This window comes from Atheta coriaria, unplaced genomic scaffold, assembly GCF_025399875.1.
Source record: "Atheta coriaria isolate IRGN ID8LTWV9N9 unplaced genomic scaffold, Caltech_Dcor_3.1 hic_scaffold_2_pilon, whole genome shotgun sequence".
Lineage (NCBI taxonomy): Eukaryota > Metazoa > Arthropoda > Insecta > Coleoptera > Staphylinidae > Dalotia > Dalotia coriaria.
This window is the reverse complement of record NW_027045444.1, coordinates 5,405,558-5,423,689: the sequence shown is the minus strand read 5'-3', so window position 1 is coordinate 5,423,689 and position 18,132 is coordinate 5,405,558. Positions and strand designations below refer to the sequence as shown.

General features: G+C 39.9%; 4 protein-coding genes across 4 annotated transcripts; 3 read left to right on the top strand and 1 right to left on the bottom strand.

The window, feature by feature from the left end:
* The first annotated feature begins 453 nt into the window (after positions 1–453).
* LOC135802157 (putative metabolite transport protein HI_1104) lies at positions 454–2,293 on the top strand. The gene is given in 6 exon segments (XM_065315689.1): positions 454–511; positions 514–679; positions 762–1,117; positions 1,120–1,395; positions 1,456–1,734; positions 1,814–2,293. Coding segments are annotated over 6 exon segments (1,512 nt in total). The 3' UTR covers positions 2,191–2,293.
* Positions 2,294–3,539: 1,246 nt separating this feature from the next.
* Positions 3,540–14,590, top strand: LOC135800738 (tetratricopeptide repeat protein 28-like). The gene is given in 9 exon segments (XM_065314060.1): positions 3,540–3,957; positions 4,114–4,173; positions 5,596–7,726; positions 7,729–7,790; positions 9,318–10,479; positions 10,540–12,601; positions 12,655–13,200; positions 13,258–14,196; positions 14,259–14,590. Coding segments are annotated over 9 exon segments (7,281 nt in total). The 5' UTR covers positions 3,540–3,921; the 3' UTR covers positions 14,542–14,590.
* On the top strand, positions 7,780–9,305 carry LOC135803272 (tetratricopeptide repeat protein 28-like). The gene is made up of 2 exons (XM_065316869.1): positions 7,780–8,951; positions 9,010–9,305. The coding sequence occupies exons 1-2, from the start codon at positions 7,823–7,825 to the stop codon at positions 9,303–9,305; spliced, it is 1,425 nt and encodes a 474-aa protein (XP_065172941.1). The 5' UTR covers positions 7,780–7,822.
* LOC135800728 (SANT and BTB domain regulator of class switch recombination) lies at positions 14,544–17,363 on the bottom strand. The gene is given in 7 exon segments (XM_065314049.1): positions 14,544–14,751; positions 14,805–14,994; positions 15,047–15,448; positions 15,505–15,866; positions 15,869–16,410; positions 16,466–16,802; positions 16,858–17,363. Coding segments are annotated over 7 exon segments (2,100 nt in total). The 5' UTR covers positions 17,009–17,363; the 3' UTR covers positions 14,544–14,635.
* Positions 17,364–18,132: the final 769 nt, after the last annotated feature.

Genomic DNA, 18,132 nt, shown 5'->3' with positions numbered 1-18,132 from the left:
GATGCAGGCGAGGGAGTCATAGGTGGACGCTAATCAACTAAAAATCTAAAAATCACTAAAAGTGTAATAATAGAGTTTCTAAAGTGTTAAAAATTAAAAAATGTGCATAGAAGTATAATTTTGTGGATTATTTTTAAGTTTTTGAAGTTTTTTACACGAAAAAAGTAAGAAAAAAATTTGTAACACCCTGTATAATATTTTTAAAATATTTTAAAACACTCAGTATATGTTTGTTAATTTTTAAAAACTTTTTAAATTAATTTTTATAATTTTTTAATTTTTTTACCCAAAAAATTGAAGAAAATTAGTGTAACACCCTGTATAATATTTTAAAAATTATTTAAAAACACTTTGTATTTGATTATTTAATTTTTAATATCATTTAAAACTAATTTTTATGTGTTTTTAATTTTTGTAAAGTCAACCATTTTGTTTTTGTGTTTTTTGTAGAAAATGGCCGCCATTAAAGAAAAGTTAGCGTTCCTCTATCAGCCCTACGTGTTGTTCATCGTCTCCTAGGTTATGTCCTCGGTGAACTCGGCCATTACCTAATCGGCGTAACCTCGAAACAAATCGCCATTGATTTACACTACGGTGACATAACCTGTCAACTCAACAATACAGACTATCACATACACGAACTGCCCGTGCATTGCAATGTTGCCAACGATAGTGACACGTAAGTAACTAAACCACAACTAAAAAATAACTAAAAATAACTAAAAGTTGGTAATACTTTTATATCTAACCTTAAATTTCAGTTGTCATTCTTTGAACATCAACGGAACGAAGTACTGCGAATGGAACTACAACGGCTTGGGATTAGACTACCAAATCCTCGCCGGGCCGAGCTTCATCGCCGTGTTCACCATCGTCGGCGTAGTCATGGGTGTCCTGGCTGATAAATACAACCGTGTGAAGATGTTAACCGTCTGTACAGTGGTCTTCTCCATCGCGATGATCTTCAGTGGAAGTGTCAAAGAATACTGGCATCTGGTCGTACTGCGCATGATCATGGCGGCTGGTGAATCAGGCTGCAACCCGTTAGCCACCGGATTACTCTCGGATATTTTCCCTGAAGAGAAACGTGCGTTAGTGATGAGTATATTCAACTGGGGATTTACGGAGGTTATGGTATCGCGTTCCCTGTGGGTAGATACATACCACCGTTGAATATCTGGGACATGGGATGGCGGATCACATATTATGGCGCTGGTGTCATAGCGTTGATCATCGCAATTATAACTGGTTTGACCTTGAGGGAACCCGAACGTCAAGCGATTGGGGAAGACGCCACAGGGAAAAACGGAGAAAAGAAGAAGGTGTCAATCTGGGCGGTTATATTGGAACCGAGGATTGTTATGTTGTGTTTGGCTGCGTCTATAAGACATTGTGGTATGTATAAAATGTAAATTTGATGTTTTTGAGGTTAAATATTGATGTGTCATGTTTTAGGTGGTATGTGTTTTGCCTACAACTGTGACTTATACTACCAAACATACTTCCCGGAGTATGACCTTGGCTGGTGGCTGTTTGCTGTCACAATTGTGATTGGCAGCATTGGAGTAGTCGCAGGCGGTGTTGTTTCGGATAAATTCGTTGCTAAAATGGGCGTGCGATCAAGAGTGGCTGTTTTGGCCTTGAGTCAACTTATAGCGACACCTGGTGCCTTTGGCAGTGTATTTTTCAGTCCGACATGGGCTATGATCACTTTAGGATTGTCATACTTTTTCGGTAAGATAATTTATTAACATAACCTTAAAATATTTTAAATTTTTATAACCTCACTAATAAATTTATTATTATTTTTTAGCTGAGATGTGGTTTGGTATTCTTTTCGCTATTTTAGTCGAAATAGTGCCTGTTCAAGTGCGTTCCACTACCGTAGGAGTGTTTTTGTTTGTTATGAATAACGTCGGAGGGAATTTACCGATTTTGGTCGAGCCGGTATCGAAAGCGATTGGATATCGTGAATCTTTGTATATTTTTTACGCTGGATTCTATGCGATTAGTTCGGTTATGTTTTTGTTGACGTTGTTCTTGATGGAAGGACCGAAAAAGGTCGAGAATTCACGAGATTACGGGCATGATAATAATATTTTCACGACTGCTGATGAGAATGGTTTGAATGGACGACAAGTTAGCGGAATGCGTTTGCCTAGGATCGGGTCAGAGAGTAGCAAATTATAAATAATTAAATAAAAATAAAGAAAAAAAAAACAATATTTAAGTGAAAATTTTAATAATTTAGGTTTTAAAATGTAAAGTAATAAATTTGTATATAATATTTTAAGTATTTAGTTTTATTTTGGGCTAAAAATGAGTGTTTTTGTTGTGGGAGCTCCGCCCATTTGATATTAACTGTCAGAAGTGTATAGTTGGTTGCCTATAGTTGCATAAAGCTTATTTTGGGCATATGTAACATGATATCTCTTTAATTAATAGGTAATTACTGTATTTTGTATTAAAAATAAGTATTTTAGGTTATAGAAGCTCCGACCACTTCATAGCAGCTGTCAAAAGTGTATTTTTGGTTGCCTATACTTATATTACGCATATTTCATTCATATTTTTCGTAATATCACTTAAAATGATAATTAATCACTCAATGTTCTGCTAAAAACAAGTATTTTATGTCATAGAAGCTCCGTTCACTTGATATTAGCTGTCAAAAATGTTCATTTGGTTGCCTACAGTTACATTACGCTTATTTTATGTATATTTTGCATAATATCACTTTAAAGACTAAGTAATTACTTAATTTTGTACTAAAAACCATCATTTTATGTCATAGGAGCTTCTCCACTTAACATTTACTGTCAAAAATGTAAATTTGGTTGCCTATAGTTACATAACGCTTATTTTAAGCATATTTAGCATAATATCGCTTTAAATACTAAGTAATTACTTTATTTTGTACTAAAAACAAGTATTTCATGTCATAGAAGCTTCTCCACTTAATATTTACTGTCAAACGTGCAAATTTGGTTGCCTATATTCACTTGACGCGTATATTATGTCAATTTTATATGATAAAACTTAAAATACTAAGTAATTACTTAATTTTGTACTAAAAATCAGTATTTTATGTCATCAGAAGCTAAAATACTTAATATTTGATGTCAAAAATGTAAATTTGGTTGCCTACATTCATTTGACCCTTATATTAAGCCAATTTTTCATAATATTACTTTAAATCTTGTACATCCAGTTGCCTATATTAATTACACTTAAATTTCTCGCAAAAGAAGCCTTAAGTCACGTAAAACTTTGCTTAACTTTTGTTGTGCTTTGGTCGTGAGCAGAAACCCCGCCTTCTCGCATACCTGCGCTTCAGGTGCGTGTGAACTTGCGAGCGTGTATGTGACTTAAGCCGCTCGCGCACACAGCCGCACGCCTTCTACCTGCGCGCACGACTTAAGTCACTCTATGTGTACCTTCCTCTCTATATGTGTGTTAGTGTGTATGAGAAGGTGAAGTGAACTCGAACGGCGCGTCGGCTTCGTCGTGCGTCGATGTCGCCTCCAAAGCACAGTCAACTCAAGAAGAGAGCGTGTGTTAAGATGGCGAACACATTCTCTCGACAAGACTTAAGTAAAACCACTAAATCACATAAAATTCACGCGGTTAATCATCCTACAATGTTTAAAATCATTAATTTTATATTAAACTAAATAATAATTAATGTTTTGTGTGTGTGACTTAAGTGTAAGTGCGATTTTGACGTGAAAATGAAGAAAATCAAGTGCAAACAGCGGTCAATCAACTTAAGTCTATGCAATTAAATAATTTATTTGTAAACATTAATTTTCTTCGACGAGTTGGCGGAAAAATGTGTTTTAATTAGTGTGAACTTGATGCTTAAGCTCGAAGAAGTGACTTAAGTGCGTTTCGCTGCATAATTTATGCATGGATTAGTTTATGTGCACAAAAATGTCACATCGTGACTTCACTGAGGTATGTCTATTAATTAAATCTAATTAGATAAGTTTTTGTTTATATTTTTGCTTATTTTTTGGGTTTTTTTGTTTTTTGTTGGTTGAAACAACGAGTTTTTTGTGATGCACAGGAAACGGTTAATATTCTCTACGTGATTTTTTGTGTGCGTTGTAGGTGGAGCCGCAGGGGACGCCGGAGCTGCCGCCGATCAACCGCAAATTGTTTCTTGAGAAGGTAATTTACGAAAAGAAGTATTGAAGATACCGGCGATTGCGCCGGATGTTGAGCATTATTGAACTTTTGGTGCTGGGGTTTTGGTGTAAAAATCAATGACGTAGAAAATTGCTTATAACTTTGGTAATTTTTGAGAAAAAGTTATTATTCTTTTTTGTGTGGAAAGATGATTAAATTGTCTATAAAACAAGGTATAATTTGATAATATTATTTAGTTTTTTATTGTTTTAATTTTAGTTTAAACTTTTAATTTTGATTTTTTTACTAAAAAATGATTTTTTTGATAAAATCATAAATAATAGCAACAATTCATTTTAATTCGTTATTATTATTACTCATTATGATAAACAAATAAATTATCTATAAACTTGTGAAAATTTGGTGCAATTATCTCTTTTCGTTTAAAAGTTATAACATTTTGAAGATGAGCATTACGCAGTAAATTTATTCAGATGAACATTTTCCAAGTGGAAAAATCAATGACCTAGAAAATTGCTTGTAACTTTGGTAATTTTTGAGAAAAAGTTATTATTCTTTTTTGTTTGGAAAGTTGATTAAATTGTCTATAAAACAATGTATAATATAATATTATTAGTTAATTGTTTATGGTTTTTATTTTTGTTTAAACTTTCACCTTTGTTTTTATACTAAAAAATGATTTTTTTGGTAAAATCCAAAATAATAGCAACAATTCATTTTAATTCATTATTATTATTACTCACACTGATAAACAAATAAATTATCTATAAATTAGTAAAAATTTGAGGTAATTATCTCTTTTCGTTTAAAAGTTATAACATTTTGAAGATGAGTATTACGCAGTGAATTTATTCAGATGAACATTTTCCAAGTGGAAAAATCAATGACTTAGAAAATTGCTTGTAACTTAAGTAATTTTTATGATATCCGTTCTATTCTTTCATATATTGAAAGAGGATTAAATTATCTATAAAATTAAGTATATAATGATAATACTCCTAAATTATTTATTACCTTAATTTGACGTTAAACTTTAAACTTGATTTTTTTACTAAAAAAAATATTTAGAAATTAAAATGCAAAATAATAGCAACAATTTATTTAAAACTAATATTATTATAATTTATTCCTATAAACAAATAAATTATCTATAAACTAGTAAAAACAGAAAGTAATTATTGTTATTAATTAAAAAGTTAAAGCATGTTTAAAAAACCAATTAAAAAATAATCATTTTTCCAAAAAGACTCATTTACTAAATTGTTAATAACGTCTACACTAATTTAAACGATATAACAAACAAATATTCCTCAAATTACCAATTAAATTATCTACAAAACGCCATATAAACCACCTCTCTACCTCTAAAACTCATAAAGTTACTCTCAATCAAACTCAAAACATCAAAATCACAACAAAAACTAATCCCCTATATTTCTTCAGGTACGACAGTCAAACGCAGCCTGTCAAAATGGCGACTTCTCCACAGCAGTCGCCCTCTACACAGACGCTCTACAACTGGACCCATCGAACCACATCCTCTACTCCAACCGCTCAGCAGCCCGGCTAAAACAAGGCCTATTCGCCCAAGCCCTTCAAGACGCCATCGCCGCCAGAGACATCTGCCCAACCTGGCCCAAAGCCTACTACCGTCAAGGCGTAGCCCTGCAATGCCTAGACCGCCATGGCGAGGCCCTCGCCGCCTTCTCTTCAGGCCTAGCTCAAGACCCAACCTCACAACAACTTCTAAGCTCACTTATAGAAGCATCACTAAAATCCCCACTGAAACATAACCTCGAACCCACATTCCAACAACTCCAGCTGATGAAACTGGACAAAAGCCCATTCGTGCTCATCTCTGTAGTGGGCCAGGAGTTACTAGCAGCAGGTATCTATCACTCCGCTATAACAGTATTAGAAAGCGCGTTGAAAATCGGTTCCTGCAGTCTGAAACTCCGAGGAAGTGTCTTTAGTGCCCTGAGTTCAGCCCACTGGGCCCTGAATGACCTTGACAAAGCAATAGGGTACATGCAGCAGGACCTGGCAATCGCCAAGAGTCTCGGGGACACTTCAGGTGAATGCCGCGCGCATGGCAACCTAGGTTCAGCGTATTTCAGTCAAGGAAGTCATAAGGAAGCTTTGACAGCCCATAGATACCAGTTGGTATTAGCAATGAAGTGTAAGGATACCCAGGCAGCTGCTTCTGCCCTAACCTCCCTGGGTCATGTCTATACTGCGATTGGGGACTACCCTAACGCCCTGGCATCACATAAACAATGTGTCCAGTTGGTTAAACAGATCGGGGATCGATTACAGGAAGCCAGGGAGATAGGGAATGTAGGTGCGGTGTACCTGGCAATGGGTGACTTTGACTCTGCTGTGGATTGTCACACCCAACACCTGAGGATCTCCAGGAGATTGGGGAATCAAGTGGAAGAGGCAAGAGCCTTTAGTAATTTGGGTTCCAGTTATCATTACAGAAGGAACTTTGCTCAGGCGATTGTATACCATGAGAAGGTCCTGAGGTTAGCGCAGATCATCGGGGATAAATCTGTGGAAGCCCGGGCGTATGCAGGGTTGGGTCATGCTTCCAGATGTGGAGGGGATAATGTCCAGGCGAAACACTGGCATGAAAGACAATTGGACATGGCCCTGAGTTCCAGGGATAAAGTTGGAGAAGGTAGGGCATGTTCCAATCTAGGGATTGTGTATCAATTGTTAGGAGAATATGATGCTGCCCTGAAGTTACATCAGGCACACCTTCAAGTTGCTAGGAGTTTACAGGACAGGGCTGGCATGGGTCGGGCGTATGGTAACATAGGGAATGCTTACTCAGCAGCAGGGTTCTATGAATCTGCTATAAAGTATCACAAACAGGAACTTCAGATATCCAAAGAGGTTCATGACAGGACCTCGGAAGCAAGCACTCATGGTAACCTCGCTGTGGCTTACCAGGCTATAGGTGCGCATGATATGGCCCTGTTACACTACAGAGCCCATTTGGGGATAGCCAGAGAATTGAAAGACACAGCAGGTGAGGCTTGTGCCCTGTTAAACCTTGGTAATTGTTTATCATCACGGAGTGAATTTGGGGAAGCTATACCCTATTATGAGCAGTACCTGATGTTATCCCAAGAGTTATCTGATGTTGAAGGTGAGGCCAAAGCTTGCCACTTCCTGGGATATGCCCATTATTGTATTGGGAACTTCAGGGAAGCTGTGAGGTATTATGACCAAGATTTGGCACTAGCCAAGGATCTCCAGGATAAAATGAACATGGGCCGAGCTTATTGTAACCTAGGTTTAGCCCACTTAGCTTTAAACCAACTGGATACAAGTCTGGAGTGTCAGAAATACTTCCTGGCCATAGCCCATATGACTAATAATCTTCAGGGACGATTCAGGGCCCTGGGGAATATAGGTGATGTGGTTCTGAAGATGGGGGATGTAGATGAAGCGGTAAAGATGTACCATAGACAATTAGCTTTGGCCCGGAACAACAGGGATCGCAATATGGAAGCTGCCGCATGTGGGGCCCTGGGAAGTGCGAATAGATTACTGAAAAGGTTTGATAAGGCCTTGGGTATCACACTCAGGAGTTGACCTTGAGGCAGGAGATGTCTGAGTTGTTGGGGAGTGTAGAGCTCATGGTCATCTGGGGTCTGTGCATATGTCCCTGGGGAATTACACGCATGCTGTGAAGTGTTACCAGGAACAACTGGAAAGAGCACAGGAGTTACAGGATTCCACCATGGAGGCACAAGCATTTGGTAATTTGGGTATAGCCAGACTCAATATGGGTCATTATGAAGATGCTATAGGGTACCTGGAACAACAGCTAGGTACCCTGGAGCAGATAACCTCTGAAATAGTCATTCTAGACCGTGCCAGGGCTTTTGGTAGTTTAGGGGATTGTTATGATGCATTAGGAGACCCTGAAGATGCAATCAAATGCCATGAGCAGTACCTGAATGTTGCTTCCAAGATGAAAAGCCCCAAAGACCAGGAAAGGGCTTATAGATGCCTAGGGCAATCACAGAAGTGTCTGGGTAACCTACAACAGGCTCTGGTATGTCTGGAGAAACGTTTGGTGGTATCCCATGAACTGGGCCTACCTGAAGCAAAAGCAGCAGCTTATGGTGAGCTGGGACAACTACACTCCGCTCTGGGTAACCTGGAACAAGCTATTTCCTGTCTTGAACACCAGCAGACCATTGCTGTGGAGTTGAATGATAAGGTCACGGAAGCTGATAGTCTATCCATGTTGGGTTGTGTATACCATCAAATGGGTGACTATAGCACCAGTCTGAAATACCATGAGAAAGATTTTGACATTGCTGAGGAACTGAACCTACCTTCAAACCAATCCAGGGCGTGTTCCAACCTAGGTATGGTTTATGAATCCCTGGGAAACCTTGACAGGGCTATCTACTACCAAGAACAACATCTTGCTGTAGCAACCAATAATAATGACCAATTGGGTAGGACCCTGGCGTTTAGTAGTCTTGGTAGGGTTCATCAACTCCTGGGTAACAAAACACAGAGCATAGCATACCTCAAAGAGGGTCTTCAGATTGCTGAGGCCCTGAACAGACACGAGGAGGAATGTAAAATACGAAATAGACTGGGTATAGCATTATGGTCTCATGGTGACCTTGAAGGTGCACAGAAACAACTGGAAGATGCTTGTATCCTTCTGGAAACCATCAAAAGGGACGCCAGGAATAGTCACGCCAGCAAGATGATGATCCAGGAGTTACAGAGTACCAGTTATCAGGTACTCCAGAGGGTTTTAACAGGTAAGTCCCTGAATCCCTGAGGTACCTTCAAATTCATTATCTAATAATTTTTTTGTAGAACTGAACAAAACAGAAGAAGCTTTGGTGGTTGCCGAACGTTACAGACAAAAAACCACCCTGGAAAACTCCTCAGACCTGAAGAAGAAGAAACGTGATGAAGATCTGCACCCTACCAATGTCCAACAGATCCTGGACATAGTAAACCGGCAACGTGCAATGGTCCTTTACTTCTCTATCGCTTCCGGGTACCTCTACGCATGGTTAATTGCCCCTACTAAGGGTATCCTGAAATTCCACGCCACACCTCTTCAGGAAGACATACCAGGTCCTTCGGAGTTAGTTGATGATGTCTGAGTTGTTGGGGAGTGTAGAGCTCATGGTCATCTGGGGTCTGTGCATATGTCCCTGGGGAATTACACGCATGCTGTGAAATGTTACCAGGAACAACTGGAAAGAGCACAGGAGTTACAGGATTCCACCATGGAGGCACAAGCATTTGGTAATCTGGGTATAGCCAGACTCAATATGGGTCATTATGAAGATGCCATAGGGTACCTGGAACAACAATTAGGTACCCTGGAACAGATAAACTCTGAAATAGTCATTCTAGACCGTGCCAGGGCTTTTGGTAGTTTAGGAGATTGTTATGATGCATTGGGAGACCCTGAAGATGCTATCAAATGCCATGAGCAGTACCTGAATGTTGCTTCCAAGATGAAAAGCCCAAAAGACCAGGAAAGGGCTTATAGATGCCTGGGGCAGTCCCAGAAGTGTCTGGGTAACCTACAACAGGCTCTGGTATGTCTGGAGAAACGTTTGGTGGTATCCCATGAACTGGGCCTACCTGAAGCCAAAGCAGCAGCTTATGGTGAGTTGGGACAACTACACTCTGCTCTGGGTAATCTGGAACAAGCTATCTCCTGTCTGGAACACCAGCAGACCATTGCTGTGGAGTTGAATGACAAGGTCACGGAAGCTGATAGTCTCTCCATGTTGGGTTGTGTATACCATCAAATGGGTGACTATAGCACCAGTCTAAAATACCATGAGAAAGACTTTGACATTGCTGAGGAGCTGAACCTACCTTCAAATCAATCCAGGGCGTGTTCCAACCTAGGTATGGTTTATGAATCCCTGGGAAACCTTGACAGGGCTATCTACTACCAGGAACAGCACTTGGCAGTAGCAACCAATAACAATGACCAATTGGGTAGGACCCTGGCGTTTAGTAGTCTGGGAAGAGTTCATCAACTCCTGGGTAACAAAACACAGAGTATAGCATACCTTAAAGAGGGTCTTCAGATTGCCGAGGCCCTGAACAGACACGAGGAAGAATGTAAAATCAGAAATAGGTTGGGAATAGCATTATGGTCTCATGGTGACCTTGAAGGTGCGCAGAAACAACTGGAAGATGCTTGTATCCTTCTGGAGACCATCAAAAGAGATGCCAGGAATAGTCACGCCAGTAAAATGATGATCCAGGAGTTACAGAGTACCAGTTATCAGGTACTCCAGAGGGTTTTAACAGGTATGACCTTGAGGTACCTTCAAATTCAATATTTAATTATTATGACCATTTTTTGTGTAGAATTGAACAAAACAGAAGAAGCCTTGGTGGTTGCCGAACGTTACAGACAGAAAACCACCCTGGAAAACTCCTCAGACCTGAAGAAAAAAAAACGTGATGAAGATCTGCACCCTACCAATGTCCAACAGATCCTGGACATAGTAAACCGGCAACGGGCAATGGTCCTCTACTTCTCCATCGCTTCGGGGTACCTCTACGCATGGTTAATTGCTCCTACTAAGGGTATCCTGAAATTCCACGCCACACCTCTTCAGGAAGACATACCAGGTCCTTCTGAGTTAGTTGATGCTAAATTTAATTCAGGGCGTCTGGAAAGATTGGTATTATCCGTGCGGGATAGTCTGGGTGAGGAATTATCTCCCTGTTCAACCATCACAGAAGACCAATACAATGATGATGCTATGTCTGATCGACCTGGGTTCCTACGAATGGTCAACAGGTCTCACCTTCTGAATAGTTCCAATTATTCATTGAGTTCCCTGTTTTCCGTTGGTAGTGTTGGAGGTAGTGTTGCATCCCTGCGAGGGTCATCAAGATCAAGTCAAGGATCAACCCGGATGAGGTCTTCGTGGTACCCTTGGAAAGGACCATCGTGTTTCCACTCCCTGTATACTTTATTACTACAACCCTTCGAGGAGTACCTGATGACCAGGATAGATGACAAGGAAAGCACCAAAAAAGAATTGATTTTGGTTCTGGAAGGTGACTTATTCCTGGTACCCTTCCCTGTATTGAGATCCAGTCAGGAAAATGCTGAGTATTTATGTGAGAGGTTCTCCCTGTTAAGCATACCTAATTTAGGCGCGTTAAACAGGAGATCCAATACAAAACCTAGACGGAATCAAGGTCAAGGTCAAGAGGTACCAGCTCAAGGGACAGAAACAGTGAAGAGTTTAATTGTGGGTAATCCCAAGTTACCCACAGGGGTTCTAGAGCAATGGGGGTGGAAGGATATACCTCAGGCTGAACATGAAGCAACCATGGTCGCTGAATTACTCCAGACCCACGCCCTGGTCGGAAATGACGCAACCAAACATACCATCATGACCCAGTTACAGGAAGCTGAATGTATCCATATGGCAACCCATGTTTCCTGGAAGCTGAGCTCGTTGGTCCTAAGTCCTGGTGAGGTCTTGGAGAGAACACCAACAAAGAGTAAGATCTATATGACAGATATAGCTGAAGAGGATGATGATGGTGAGGTGTCCACTTCTGCAGAGACACCCTCACCAGGTGAGTTCCTCTTAAGCGCAGCGGACATCAGCAGTTTGAAGATGCAAGCCAGATTGGTGGTAGTCTCCTCATCACATACCAGGGACCAAGGTGGTTGGGCTAATGCCCAAGGTGTATCCACATTGGTCAAATCCCTTCTACAAGCTGGTACCCAAGCTGTTTTGGTTTCCCTATGGCCCGTACCTGATACCGCAACCAAAATCTTACTCAGGGCTTTCTATTCATCACTTCTTCAGGGTACCCGTGCTGCCAGGGCCCTTTCGGAAGCAATGCAAACCGTCCAACATACAAAACACTTCGCACATCCTGCGAATTGGGCTGGGTTCCTCCTCGTGGGTTTTAATGTTAGGTTGTCTAACAAAGTGGCCCTTATGGGTCAAGCCCTATGTGAATTATTGAAGGTACCCGAGAAGTGTAGAGATGCCCTAAGGGTTACCCTGCATTTAGTAGAGAAAAGTCTTCAGAGGATACACAGAGGTCAAAAGAACGCGATGTATACAACCCAAAAGTCTATCGAGAACAAAGTGGGTACCATCAATGGATGGAAGGAGTTGTTGATGTCTGTGGGCTTCCGGTTTGAACCTGCTTCAAATGGGATACCTTCAAGTGTGTTTTTTCCTCAGAGTGACCCAGATGAGAGGTTAACTCAATGCTCAGCCAGTCTTCAGGCCCTTTTAGGGTTATCTGCTACCAGTCTCCATGCCCTGTCAAAACTAACCTCAAATTTCGATGTGGCTGATGATATCATTGCTGTTATCCAAAGTGCTTTGGGGCAATTCAATTCGAAGAACCTGGATACTGATACGGTTGATATAGGGTTGAACGTCAGGTGGGTACCATCAATTTTTTTTTACTCCTAAAACCTTAAAAATGTGTTTTTAGATTGTGGCAGGTCCCAGGTTGTCATGAATTACTAGCTTCTTTGGGTTTTGACCTCTGTGATGTGGGTCAAGACAAGGTGACCCTTCGAACCTCAAAACAATCAAACCGAAGGAATATTCAGTTTACCCTCCAGGCTTTACTAGCGTTGTTTGACACCCAGGAGGCCCCGAAGAGTCTAACCATTGATTCATCCAGTAGTTTGGAAAGCCTACCATCAGATAATGAGATGTCTTATTCAGATACAGACATACCACCTCCTCAATGTGCAGCTGCAACGTTACCCTTGAGGGTACCACCATTTTCCAGAGCGGTTTTACCTCGGAAGAAACTTGGAGGTGCGTTTACCAGTTATGTCCGAAGACGAGGTGAGCCTGATGGTAGGACAGCGAACCCACCAGATACTAAAACCCTTCTAGGGTTGGACCTTCAAAGAAAACAAACCTTAGCACGACCTGGGGGTGGGGAGTCAGATGCTGCATTCACTCCAAGCCCACCTGTTGTTCTTCAGGGAGACGCCATTGCTATGGGGTTAGCTCACCAAACAAAGTAAGTCCTTCCCTGAATTTCAACCTGATTAAGGTTTTAATGGTTTTGATGGTTTAGGATAAGGAGTCTATACCCTCAATCTGAAAAACATGAAGGTCGTCGCCCTGACAGCTCCAGCTCCAGTTCTGTAACAGACTGGGAAAATTCCGGGTTGAATACGGTCCTACGAAGGTCACAACCACCCTTACCTCCACCTAGGATCCCTAAGAATCTCCTGGACATGACCCCGTTGTATAACAACCTACCTTCTGGTTTCTGTGAAAATTCTTCAGATTCTGAACTGGAGAAAATGTTTTCTTCAACTCCCAACGTCCCGAATCCAGTTGGGCTTACCAAAATGCAGAGACCCATGAAGAAACCCAGGAGTACCTGTACCCTGGACAGGCTTTCTGTTAGAACTGAAGGTGTACCTGCTCCTAACCCTTCACCTTCAAAACGAAACATCCTAGCTTTATCTGAAGAAAACTTAGCTGGTAATGCCAATGAAAGGTTATTATACTTCAGACCTAATGGGGACGATGATGGTACTCATGATGACGTCAACGAAAGAGGAGGTGAGGTCAAAAAGGCCGAGGAAAGTAAAAATCTTCATGATGCGATTCTTGCTACGCAACTACGGCATATAAACCGGGAGATGACACCTTCAATATCCGAGGTGTACCATGAACGGAATATAGGGTTGGGTCTTGCCCCACCTTTGTCTAAATTACTACTAAATCAAGGACAAGTTGCAATGCCCCAAGTGGAATCATCCCTGTTAGATAAAATCTCATTAAATTTATTAGAAGAAGAAGAAACAGGGAGTAATGGTAGTCAGGAAAGTAAAACAGGTGGTACGGTCCCCAATACCACACCAGGTACCACCTCAACATTAAAAACAAAGTCAAAACCATGGTTGACTGAAAACCAAGGGTTACAACAGATCCACAGCTCAGATTTGACCACGGCGGATATCCTGGAAAGAGAGGTTAAGAACAAGAGTAAAGCTATGACCAGGTAGGTCATCAAAACCCATAATATTCAACATAAATCAAAATAATTTTTATAAATCTTACCAGGGAAGCAACCAGAATGACCTTGGCCCATCTCTCCGCCCCAAAAGTGAAACCCGACCAAGGTGACCTAAAAAGGGTCTCACCTTTTTCCGAAATGTCACGCCGTGATGAAGGCGACGGTCGCTCCATAGCAGATTCCAGTTGTTCCAGTTACAAAGGTACCCAATTCAGAGGGTACCCTAATGCTGGTACCTCATCCACGGATAAGACCCTTACCCGTTTGGGTAAAAACACTCTGGTACCACATGTGCCTGTCCCGATGGTACGACGTACAAAACCCAATTGATGTTAATATTAAGCAATATTTATTATACACAATATATTTTTATACATTACTAATCAGCTGGTACCCTTGATGTGGTACCAGGCATGATGATGTTTCATGTAAGTCGATTGGACTTCATCCTAACCTTACCATTGTAGGTATTTTTTGCTTTACTTACAGCTGGTAGGTTTTTCTCACGCCAATCTGCTTCTAACCTTACCCAGATCCCACCTGCAAGTTATTCCTGGTAGGTTATAAAATATTTTTAGGTTATGGAGACATACCAGGTTTATTAGACTTTGAATTTTTACTGCTTTCTATCTCAGAGGTTAGTTTTGTTCTGGAATTTATAATGGCCGCCATTTTCTTGAAGGTAATCTCCTCGTGTAACCTTTGCAGGTCCTGGTTACTCCTGCATGATAAATTCACCTGCCATTGAAGGGCGTATAATTTTTTCTTTGGTTTACCACGAATCTATAAACATATAACCTTAAAATATTGAAGGTATGTCTTTATAATGACCTACCTTGTGTTTTGTAGGTCCAGACTCTTCACTTTCCGATGTAGTGGTACCAGAAGTACTGGTATCACTCCTTGTTTCCTCCTCACTTTCCTCCTCAAGGTCACCTTGATCTTCATTAGTATCACAGGGTACCAATTCACTTAACAACCCTAATTTAGGTCTTGGTGGGACTATTTGTAACCCATCCCACCAGAAAGACTCTTTACTCTCTAATTTACTATCATCTGCATCGGTGGGTTCCCTTGCTATTAACCTGGTCAACCGATCAGGGAATACCAACTTTGGAGGTACCTCCACAATCAAATGTCGCATATTATCTAGAAACGCAACAATGGCGGCGTCTTTTATCTCCGTAGTCGAGATGGTGTGATCCCTGAACTGACAACCAGTGCGATCATCTAAAATCTAACCTCAAATAACACATAACCTCTTTTATACAAAAATAGTAAAACATGACCTACCTCGAATCGGTAAGCGCGTTCCCCACAACAAGGGTACCTCCCAACAGGCAACGCAGGTTTCTGTGGATCCAGAGTGAAAAACTGTGGCTGATCCGGATGGTACCTGCACCATCCCTCTTGCCAAGCAGGGAAGTACCTTTTACAAGCTGTACAATACAAAAAATGACATGCACCCCATACCCGCCAGTAAACCTTCCTCCAACTCTTCAAAACTTTATACAAATGACTAATATACTCATTAATATCCCAGCTGGTATCAATCTGATGGTGATTCACGATGGTACCATCAAATTGCAGCTGCATACAAGCAGGTACACATGGAATTTGACTTCCATACTTTGGATTAATCAACTGCTGACAGTTTTACACCTGTAGACCCTTGCCATTGTACAGTAGTGACCTCTGAGTGCCTCACCATCAATCTCACACAGACTCTGAATGAGTTTACAGTATAACTTCGACTGAATCTTGTCCTTTCTGTCTTTGATTGTCTCAACCTCTGTGTTGGTGTACATCGCAGCCAGTCTAGACAAGATAGTATCATTCAAACTGGACAAACTACTCGCTGTCTTGATGATATCATTCATATGCTTGTGACAAAAGTGCAGACATTCGTTAACCAGTGGTTCCATTTGAAGAAATGAAGCACTGACCAAGATAGACACTGTGTTCGACACATCCAAGACAGGTTCATCACCTGGTAGGACAACATCTCTCTTGATATACTTCATTAACCACTCAAAGATTGTTATGTCGCAGTGTACAGTGATTTCCATATCTTCCAATCGCTGATCTTTAGTTACATCAGCGAAGTAACCCATGTGTTCAACGAGTAACACCTGATTGCATAGGAAATCCTTCTTGAGGCCTTTGATTTCATCGAAGACATGTATAGCTACTTTGGATCTACAAATAAGACAATTAATTGCTTTTTATTTGATGGTATGTTAGATTTTCTTACTCTGTTTTGATGTCTTGTGTGCTTGTGGATTTTTTGAGGTTGGTACAGCTGAGTTTATCTAATGAAGCACTTTTTGGTATAACAGATGGTCTCCTGGTGGGTTTTGACACTTTGGTGGTACCTCCTTGTACTGGTACCATTAATGGCAGGACAGAATCAATGATGCCTTCGTTCAGGACGTGGGCAAGGCGTGATTGTAGCTGGATTTCCATTTCGTCGATGTTTTGATCTTCGGATGGGTTTTGAGGTGGTTCTTCGATGGGTTTCAATGCAGGTGATGGTATACCTTTAGGTATGGTACTTATCTTACTTCCTAGACCTTTTAAACTGATCCAATCTACTAAAAAACATAAAATTTCAATAAAAATATCCTAACCTGATTTATAACCTACCTTTTTTAAGTAGAAACGTGTCTAGGTTATCATGCATCTGATAAGCTGTTTTTAGCACATCCAGGAATTGTTTGACGGTGATTTCGGACTGGGTTGGGATTGGTTTGGGGCTTGGGAGAGCAATTCGTGTGGGTTTTGTTATGCTGTTCATTTTTTGTGTTTTCGCCCATGAGATTAGTATGGATTTGGTTGATTGGTCCTTAATGCGGGTGCTATCTTCTTTTTGTCTTCTTTGGTGGTTAGGAGGTGTAATGGGCTCGTTGTGGGTTCACCTTTACCGTCAGACATTTTGTTTTGTGGGTTTTATGATGAAAAACAATAAAATTAGGAAAATGATGAGAATACAACTGGAATTGTTTGATTATTGATCAAACTTTGCTGGAATATATTTGATGCCACTCTTTACAGTGCGGATATAGGGGATAAATTATAAAGAAGACGAAACTTCACCAAAATTTTATGATAAATGACGGTTTTGACGTTTTGTCAAAGTAAAAACTTCATAAAATTGATTTTTTGGTGAACTTTTAATTGTTTATGTTTAAAACGTTATAAAAACTGTTCTAATTATCGGATAATTAAAAGTAATACATTAAAAGATTCCCTAACTTTTTGTCTTTAAAATAGGCTTTAAAATGATTTTATAAAATATTTACTTTAGTAATTATTTAAGTTTTAAACAAAAGATGCGTGGTTTAGGTTTTTAACTGTAATTGTTTGTTTAAAACGTTGTAACTTTTTTATTAAAAATTTTAGGTTATCCAAAATAGCTGCATATAATTCTTAATTAAATTCTCTTTCTAATGATGTTTTTTTCAAAATTATCAAAAATGCCGTTTTTGAGTTATTTTGTCCCAAAGTATGGTAATAATATCTTAAGAGGTAGCAAACCGCTGCGTTTCCATTGTTTATGTTTAAAGTCTAATAAAAACTGTTTCAATAATTTAATCATCAAAAGTGATACCTTAATGGATTCCTCATCTCTTTCCCTATCAAATGAGCTCATATTTAACTTTGTAAAATTTTTAGTTTAGCTGTTATTCAAGTTTGAAACAAAAATTGCAGTTTCACGCAAATTAACCGAAAATATTTGTTTAAATTGCAATAACTTTTTTATTAATAATTTAAGGTTATCCAAAAAAACTGCAAAATATTCTAAATTAAATTATCTTTCTAATGATATTTTTATCAATATAATCAAAAATGCCGTTTTTGAGTTATATCGATCGAAAACACGCATTGACATTTTGTGACGTAGCAAACAGCTGCGTTTTT

Excerpts from the sequence above, each read along its gene's own strand:
- LOC135803272 (XM_065316869.1), top strand. The coding sequence starts at position 7,823 with ATGTCCCTGGGGAATTACACGCATGCTGTGAAGTGTTACCAGGAACAA. Across the intron at positions 8,952-9,009 it reads ACTCCAGAGGGTTTTAACAG|AACTGAACAAAACAGAAGAA; the intron begins GTAAGTCCCTGA and ends ATTTTTTTGTAG.